The sequence below is a fragment of the Molothrus aeneus genome, chromosome 9 (assembly GCF_037042795.1).
Source record: "Molothrus aeneus isolate 106 chromosome 9, BPBGC_Maene_1.0, whole genome shotgun sequence".
Taxonomy (NCBI): domain Eukaryota; kingdom Metazoa; phylum Chordata; class Aves; order Passeriformes; family Icteridae; genus Molothrus; species Molothrus aeneus.
Window position 1 is genome coordinate 1,323,686 of NC_089654.1, and position 8,782 is coordinate 1,332,467.

The following is an 8,782-nucleotide window of genomic DNA, read 5'->3' on the forward strand; positions in this document are numbered from 1 at the left end:
ATGTGGGAATTTGGTGATGTGTAGGAACCACAATTGCCTGCACGGCGCTGCTCGGGGTCCGGGCTGTCCTGGAGCTTGGTGTCTCCTGTGGCTGCGCAGGGACACAGTGAGAACAGGCAGGGATGGGAAAAGTCACCTGAGCCTGTCAGCCCTGAGCAGAGGCAGCTGCTGGGGTTTAAACCCACTTCCAGCAGCCCCAAACAATTCCTGTGTTGTGGGACACTGAAAGGCGTCCCCTGTCCCACCCCAAACCCTGCAGCCCAAAGCCGTTTCTGGGATTTTGTTAGGATGGCAGTGAAGGATGGGGTGCACTGCTGGGGACAGAACGGCAGGAGATGGAGCTCCAGCTCTGGTTATAATGACAGTCACCTGCTCTTGACAACAGGACAGCGTCAGAGCGCTTTTTGGGGTAAAATAAGCAATGAGCAGCAACAGATTTATTTCTGGAAGGTTTTGATCTGTGGTGGGCACATGGACGTGTCACGGGTCTGCTTCCCACTTAGCACCTGACACCACACTGTGCAAGAGCTCTTAGAGTTCTTCCCTTGTCACAGCCTATTATAGGAAATCAATCCCAGCTTCAGGCTTTAGATCTGGAGGTTTAAATAAAACACCTCTTAGAAAGAACCATTGGAAAGCTTGGAAAATGGGATAACTGAGCAAAAGTGGCTAGCACAGAGAGCAAATTAGCTACTCATTTCTAGCCAGCATTTCATTGTGGCTAATAAATACCTCATAAACACCAGAAATGAAGGTTTAGAAATACCCCATAAACACCAGAAATGACGGTTCATAAATCTGCTCTGAAAATCCCCAATAAGGATGGGATTGAGGCAAAGTGAATGACCTGCAGGTTGAGCCTTGCCACAGGCAAATCATCCTGCCTGGAGAGACAGGAACCGTAAAAGCAGATGGCAGATGAACAGGAATTTTTTACAGCAAAAGGAAGGTGAAGGGTGATCTCTGACCCCCACTAATGTTGATAGTGGACTTTCACAGTCCTGCTTTATTCTCCTATTTTCATTATTATCATAATTAATTCAGACGGGACCTTTCAAAGCATCTCAGTACAAATGGGCACCTGGTTTTAGAGAGGCCATTTCTTTTTTAAGGTCTCAGGTTTAGTTCCCCTTGCATGGCGATGGATTTGGTCCAAGTTCTATCCCAGGTGTTTCAGCCTCATGACAAGATTGAAACTCCTCTGGGGTTTTCTTTTGCGTTAGACAAAAAAACTCCACAGCATTATGAAATAGATCTACTTTTTGTTGTTCTGGGATAGAAGCATGACAAGGCTGATAGAAGTGGATTTATAGTAAGAGAATACCACAGCGTTAGGAATGCAACAAGGATCAGGGAAATAAGAAACGATAACCCGGAAAACCACAAATGGTTTGAGAAGAATGAGCTTGGGGAAGGACTGGGAAGTTTTCCTCTACAAGTGCTGATTTCAGCACAGTTACTGAGTTGTTTTTATGAATTTCTTCCTCATCTTGGGAGTTCTGCCAGATGTCCTTGTGGTCCATAAATCCTGCATTCCCTGTGCCCACTATCAATGGTTCATCCTTCTTCCCAAGCTTTGTTCAACTCCCCCAGGTCTGAGAGCAGAGAAACGTGACCAGCACTAACCTTAACAACTCTACCAACAATTCAGTTATTTTTTTTAATACACGGGCATCACTTAGAGCTTGTTGGCTGCTGTTTCACAGATTCAATCTCACTTTTTTGTCGATTAGGCTTGCAAGTATGCAAAGATCAAACACCAAAAAAACATCCTGTCTTAAGGAAATTTTACATATCCCACATTTTGCAACGTAGGTGACCCACAAACAGAAACATTTCATAAAATGCATTAATTTCGGACCGATCCCCTCAGAGGCCGACGGCCATTTTGGGGCGTGAGGGCGGGCGGTGCCTCGGCGGGAACGCGCGGGCGGGAAGGGGCGGGAAGGGGCCGTGAGGGCAGAGCCGAGCCCGGGGCGGGAACCCATGGGCGGGAAGGGGCCGTGAGGGCAGAGCCGGGACCGGGGCGGGAAGGGACCGTGAGGGCAGAGCCGAGCCGGGGAACTCACAGGCGGGAAGGGACCGTGAGGGGAGAGCTGAGCCCGGGGAGGCGGCCGAGAAGAGCCGGGGGTAGCTCTCCTCCCCGGCCGTGCCGGAGGTGGAGCAGTGCGGATACACGGCCGCCTGCCCCTGTCAGGCACCGGGTGGTGCGAGCTCCGGTGTCCCCGCATGAGGGCGTTTGGAGAGACTGCGTTGGGGGAAATTCCTAATAAACGAGGAGAAACACGGCTTGTGATTGTGACACACAACTACTCTTATTTCATCCTGCGGTGTAAGGGAGACAAACCCAACAGTGGAATCACAGAATATCCCGAGTTGGAAGGGATTACACGGAGAAGGTCCTGAGTGGACCTTGCTGGCCATAGCCCTGGGGCTCGGTGGTTTACCCGGGGAGGGCTGAGAAGCTGCTCAGGGCATCCCTGCCCCGCTTAATGCCAGTGGGGGCGAAAACCTGACCCGGCTTTGAAGTTTTTAATTTAATCAGCCCTAAATTTAAGCTGGGAGATGCGCAGGGTGGATGAAAGACGGCAGAGCCCGGCAGTTCCTGGGGGTCTGCGGTGCGGGGGGCTGAGGGAGGGCGAGACTCGACTTTGTGCGCGGAGTGAGGGATGGAGCAGCGGAGTGAGGGATGGAGCAGCAGAGCTCGGCTGCAGCGGCTTTAATTCAGGCGGTCGTGCTGATCATTTATTTATTTATTTTCACGGGGCGGTTGAGTGCAAGGCTGGATTTACGAAGGCACGGAGCCCCCCCTCCCCTGCCGCGGCGGCGGCGGCGCTCCGGGCGAGGGTGGTGCCGCTTCCCGGGGGCGGGAACACGCCTTCCCGGGGGCTGAGCGCGGCTTTCCCGGGGCTGAGCACGGCTTCCCTGGAGCCGGAATACCTCTTCCCCGCGGCTGCCAGGCGCTTTCAGCCCCGTTTCGCTGCTCGGTGGAGCTGATGGCTGCAGGTGAATTCTTATTCTCGTCTCGTAGCGTTAAACGTGCATGGGCTGCATGGCTGGGGTAGGGAGGAACAGTGGTTTATTTCACGGCAAAAGGATGGGAGTGATTTATTAATTGCTGATTTCAATAACGCACCCTTTCCCCCTCCCTCTCCGCAGCCCACCTCTGCATAGGGGTGTGTAAACTTGGTGGAACTCGGGCTTTTTGTGTGAAAACCTCCCCTCACGTCTCGGCGCAGCGAACATGCCTGAGCAGAGCAATGATTACAGGGTGGTGGTGTTCGGAGCAGCGGGGGTCGGCAAAAGCTCCCTGGTCCTGCGCTTTGTGAGGGGCACTTTCAGGGAAACCTACATCCCCACCATCGAGGATACGTACCGGCAGGTGATCAGCTGTGACAAGAGCATCTGCACCCTGCAGATCACGGACACCACGGGCAGCCATCAGTTCCCTGCCATGCAGCGGCTCTCCATATCCAAAGGGCATGCCTTCATCTTGGTGTACTCCGTCACCAGCAGGCAATCCATGGAGGATCTTCACCCCATCTTCGATGAGATCTGTCAGATCAAAGGCGACATCCAGAAAATCCCGATAATGTTGGTGGGGAACAAAAGTGATGACACGCAGAGGGAGCTGGATGCCAGCGAGGGGCAGGCGCTGGCCAGCAAGTGGAAGTGTGCCTTCATGGAGACGTCAGCCAAAATGAACTACAACGTGCAGGAGCTCTTCCAGGAGCTCTTGAATCTGGAGCAGAGGAGAACTATCAGTCTCCAGGTGGATGGAAAGAAATCCAAACAGCAGAAAAAGAAAGATAAACTGCAAGGCAAATGCTCTGTAATGTGATTGCCTTTGGCTGGACTTGCTGCACGGCACAGCTGGAGCGTGGACTCCCACAGAAAATACATTTCTGCTGGGGATTTTGGAGGAATCCACGCCTTGCAGGGTTGCTGCTTTCCTCTAAAATCCCCGCTGGGTAATTGTATGTGTTGTTTTTAAGGAGGATGGCTTCTGCATGTTTATTTTTTTAAACCAATAAATGTTCCATGTTAGCAATTACCTATGACTAGAAGTTTTTAATGTAAGAAGTTTTCCAGAGGGAAAAAACGTCTCTCAGAACAAACCTCTCTATTCATGCCAGTTTTTAAATATCTCCAGCCTGTTAACTCAGAGGAAATAATCTATAATGTGTAGAGTTAAATTGTTTTCAGGAATCTATTGACCAGAGCAAATCTCTAACAAAGCGAGGCATTTGCTCTAAAAACGAACATGTGTGTGGCTCTGCATGCCTAAATTTTTGATTGACAGACTGGCTTGCCCACCCAAGCTACAGTGGCAGCATGGCAGAAGTGAAGTTTTCCTGTGTGCTGTGCAATTCTCAAGACGTGTGTAGTTCTGGGAGTGATTACAGCTGTATAAAATCAGGCTTCCATTCCTGCTTTGCTTTTTCATTCCAAACTTCCTCTGTTCACCGAGGCAGGAGATTCCGCGTGCTCTCACCCCCAGTCCAGGAGTGATCCTTGGTGTCCTTGAGCAGGAGCTGCCTCCTGGTGAAGGTACCTGGGAGGTTCTGAGTGCCCATTGCTGCAGCAGTTGGTTATCTTCTCCTTGCCCAGCCATCACCCTGGTTTTGCTGTCTGAAGCTCCTTTTCCCAGCCTTCCTGGAATTCTGTCAGATATTTTCCCCCCTCCATCCATGTTACCCAGGGTTTAGTTGAGACCTGGGATGAGTCAGTTCAGACAACACTGCTTGGGGAAGGAGCAGCTATGCCTGGGAGCAAATCCCTCTCTGATGAGAACTTTTGGCAGACGCTTCATGTGAATGAAGGGGCTGGAGGGATTTAAAAGCTGTGTGGATGTGGCACTGGGGGATGTGGGTCAGTGCTGGGGAGCAGTTGAACTCCATGGTCTTAGAGGGCTTTTCAAAGCTAAATAATTCCATGATTCTGTCTCCTATTTTGGGTGTGTTTCAGCCCAAGCAGACGACTGTGAGACCTCAGTGTTACACCGTAGGTTTGATTTTTACACAGCAACGCGGTCTTGACACATGAGACACGGGAGGAGAGGAATTGCTACTTTTTATAGCACTTTCCCAGTCAAGTGATTTCAGTGCTGAAGGTGAACACGATATGGAACAGGAGGTGCTGGAGGCTGTCAGGCTCTTACTGTGAAAGTATTCGTGTCGAGAATGACCTAAGGGGAGCCTGTGAGAAACATGGGGGCTTGGAGAGCCAGGATAAGGGGGAATGGCTTCCCCTGCCTGGGAGGGAAGGAATCAATGGGATATTGGGAATGAATTCCTCCCTGTGAGGGTGGGGAGGTCCTGGCACAGGAATTCCCACTGAAGCTGGGGCTGCCCCTGGATCCCTGGCAGTGTCCAAGGCCAGGTTGGACAGGGCTTGGAGCACCCTGGGGTAGTAGGAGTTGTCCCTGCCATGGCAGGGGTGGAATGGGATGGGCTTTGAGGTCCCTCCCAACCCAAATGAGTCTGGGTTTCAATGGAAGGTGCTATAGAATGGCCTTTTCTCCCAGACATCTTTGTTCATGCTGCAGGCTAATACACAAACCCATGACATTTGTATCCATGTGAATATATGAGATTTTAACAACTCTTGGCAGCTGATGCTTCCTTGTCCCCTGTGCTGTCCCTGAGCAGCTTTTCCAGTCTCCTTAGGCTGTCCCTACACACTCATGGGGTCAGATGGCTCCATGTATGCCAGGGAAGATTGCCCCACTTTCATCTGGAGCCCTCACACCTTTTGATTCGGCAGAAAAACATATGACTTATGATTTCAGAAACCCATCTTCTGCAGGAGGGTTTGGAGCTGTCCCAAAGGTGATGCTCACTTGCCAAAGTCAGCCCAAAAGCTCTGCTCCTGATTTTCCTTATTGGAGAAGGGACCCCCAGGCCCCCAGTGATGAACCTGTGGTGCTGGTTGGTGTCGTCCCCTGTGTGTGACCTCTCCTGGGGTGGCCAGAGGTCTGTGGGAGCAGCCCTGATGGCTTTGCTTGGACATAACTCTTCCTTTCTCCTCTCTGGCTTTGTGCATGGATTTTCTCTTTCTGTTCTCTCATGTCCAAGCAGTTACACAAAGCTCCTCGTGGGTTGTTTGGTTGTTATTACAAAAACTATTTCAGTTCCATTGCAGCCTTTGAAACCCCTCAAAGAAGTTTTCTGTCTAAGCCTTTTTAAAATGTCAGGAGACCTAATAATGTCTCTACAACTCCCACTGCCTTCATGGAGATGCCTGTGCAAAGGATCTGCAATTACTCACACAGCCAGGATGTTCTGGAATGTGTCATTAGCACTGCTGTGTGTTCCCTGTGCGGGGTGTGGAGGTCTCCAAGGGCTGGGATCTGTCAGAGCAACAATCCATTGGAACAAAATGGGCTCAGGCATTCCTGCACCTGGGAGAATCCCTGAGGGAGCTGGGCAGGGGCTGCAGAATCCCTGAGGGAGCTGGGCAGGGGCTGCAGAATCCCTGAGGGAGCTGGGCAGGGGCTGCAGAATCCCTGAGGGAGCCGGGCAGGGGCTGGAGAATCCCTGAGGGAGCTGGGCAGGGGCTGCAGAATCCCTGAGGGAGCTGGGCAGGGGCTGCAGAATCCCTGAGGGAGCTGGGCAGGGGCTGCAGAATCCCTGAGGGAGCCGGGCAGGGGCTGGAGAATCCCTGAGGGAGCTGGGCAGGGGCTGCAGAATCCCTGAGGGAGCTGGGCAGGGGCTCAGCCTGGAGCAAAGGAGGCTCAGGGGCCCTTGTGGCTCTGCACAGCTCCTGCCAGGAGGGCACAGCCGGGGGGGTCGGGCTCTGCTCCAGGGAACAGGGACAGGAGCAGAGGGAACAGCCCCAGGCTGGGCCAGGGCAGCTCAGGGTGGATATTGGGAATATTCCTCCTGGAAAGGGTTCTCCAGTCCTGCCACAGCTGCCCAGGAGTCTCCATCCCTGGAGGGGTTTAGAATCCCTGTGGATGTGGCACCTGGGGACATGGGGCAGGGGTGGCCTTGGCAGTGCTGGGGGAATGATTCAGCTGGATCATCTTAGGGGACTTTTCCAACCCAAACAACTCCATGATTTGAAGCTTCCCTTGGTTGCCATGAGACCAAGACTGTGTGGCAGTGGAGATGCTGGGGTGCTCCTGGGGGTGTCCCAGTTTAGAAACCCAAACCAGCTGGGGAACAAGGGACACCTTGCCCTGTGTCTATCTTTCATGCTTTGTAAATAATCTATGTCTTGGGTGTGCAGCTCAATTGTACTGCAAATTAAAACTGTATTAATAAATAAATTACGTAATTGGCTGTTTCCATATGAACTGAACTAACCTGGCTTGTGTGTGTGCAATCTATCGTTCTTATAGGAAGGGAAATTCATTTCATTGGAGTGGATGCTGTGTTTTGGAGTGAGGGTATAAATTGGATTGGAAGGATTGAGTAAGTGCAGGTTAGAAAAGCAACAGACCTGTAGTTTTCCAGTTGATTGTTTGATGAAGGACATTTAGGTGAAGCCATGTGTCAGCAATGAAGAAGCGGCTCTGCTGTCTGATGGAGCTGCTCTGGCATCACCTGCTGTTTCCAGCAGTGCTTTTCCAGGAGCTGGTGACAACATTTGTTTTATGGAGCTGTTTATGTATCCTGTAAACCTTTCAGCTTGGAGACATGCCCTGACACATGTCTGTGCCTGGAGAGCTGGATGGGAACTCACTAATAACGCTCAAGTTGGTTGTTTTATTCCCTTCTTCATTTTGTTCTACCCTAGAACTCTCTGGTTTTCTGGAAGGCTCCTCATGAGGTCAGATGTGGTGAGACAAGGCACAGCTTGTTGAGTTGCTTTTAATGCCTCCATAGTGTCTTCTCGGGATCATGAGTTGAACACTCTGAAAATTCCCTCTGGGATATCCTGAAGGAATCCCCAGACCTGCTGTTGCCTGGTGCTGCTCCTGGTGAAGGCTGGGACTGTGAGGGCAGTGAGTGACTTTGACCTGAACCACAGAATCATGGAATCACTGAGATTGGAAAAGCCCTCCAAGACCATGATGTCCAATCTGTGCCCAATCCCTCTCTTGTCACCCAGCCCAGGGCAATGAGTGTCCCCTTCCTTGGATGGGGACTCCACCACCTCCCTGGGCAGCCCATTCCAATGTCCACCCTTTCCATGAAGAAATCCTTTTCCCCTCTGGGATGCTGAATTTCAAGCATTTCTCAGTCAGTACTCCTTATTTCCATACAACACGCGTTGACAGGCCTGAGGCAGTTCCCTTCCCGAGTTCGACGAACAAAATCAGTGTCAGGAGAAAACACTGGGGAGGAGAATCACGAACAGCTCTTCTTGAGAGGGAAAAATGTGAGCAGTAGCTGGAGTGTCCACCCACACATGTATTTTAAAAACAAGCAGACAGAATATTGCTGTATTCCAATTCCTCTTCCCAGAGCAAAGCAGGCTCATGATTAATGGAACAAACAGCTCGGAATAATAAGCAATATTGCTTTATATGCAGGGTCCGTAGCCACGAGGTACCCGGCGCACTCCAGAAGAGTAAAAGCTTGTCTTAATCATCGCCTGCCTCCTCTGCAGTGTCTGTGCCGTAAATAAGGGACATCAAAAGCTTTGGAGAGCTAATGAAAATGCTCAAGAGGCTCCAGACCAACGACAGCCTCCTACTTAATGGTGTTGCTGCATGCCAGGCTAAACCTGCCACCTTTAATTGTTTCCTTTTTCCCACTTTGGGGAAAAACGATGACATAAAATCCTGTTAGATGGGAGTAGATTTAACAATGCAAAAAGGATGGAGGAGCAG

At 51.2% G+C, this 8,782-nt stretch overlaps 1 protein-coding gene across 1 annotated transcript; it reads left to right on the forward strand.

Annotated features, from left to right (window-relative positions):
* Positions 1 to 2,865: 2,865 nt before the first annotated feature.
* On the forward strand, positions 2,866 to 4,054 carry DIRAS3 (DIRAS family GTPase 3). The gene is made up of 2 exons (XM_066555705.1): positions 2,866 to 3,006; positions 3,160 to 4,054. The coding sequence occupies exon 2, from the start codon at positions 3,245 to 3,247 to the stop codon at positions 3,839 to 3,841; it is 597 nt and encodes a 198-aa protein (XP_066411802.1). The 5' UTR covers positions 2,866 to 3,006; positions 3,160 to 3,244; the 3' UTR covers positions 3,842 to 4,054.
* Positions 4,055 to 8,782: the final 4,728 nt, after the last annotated feature.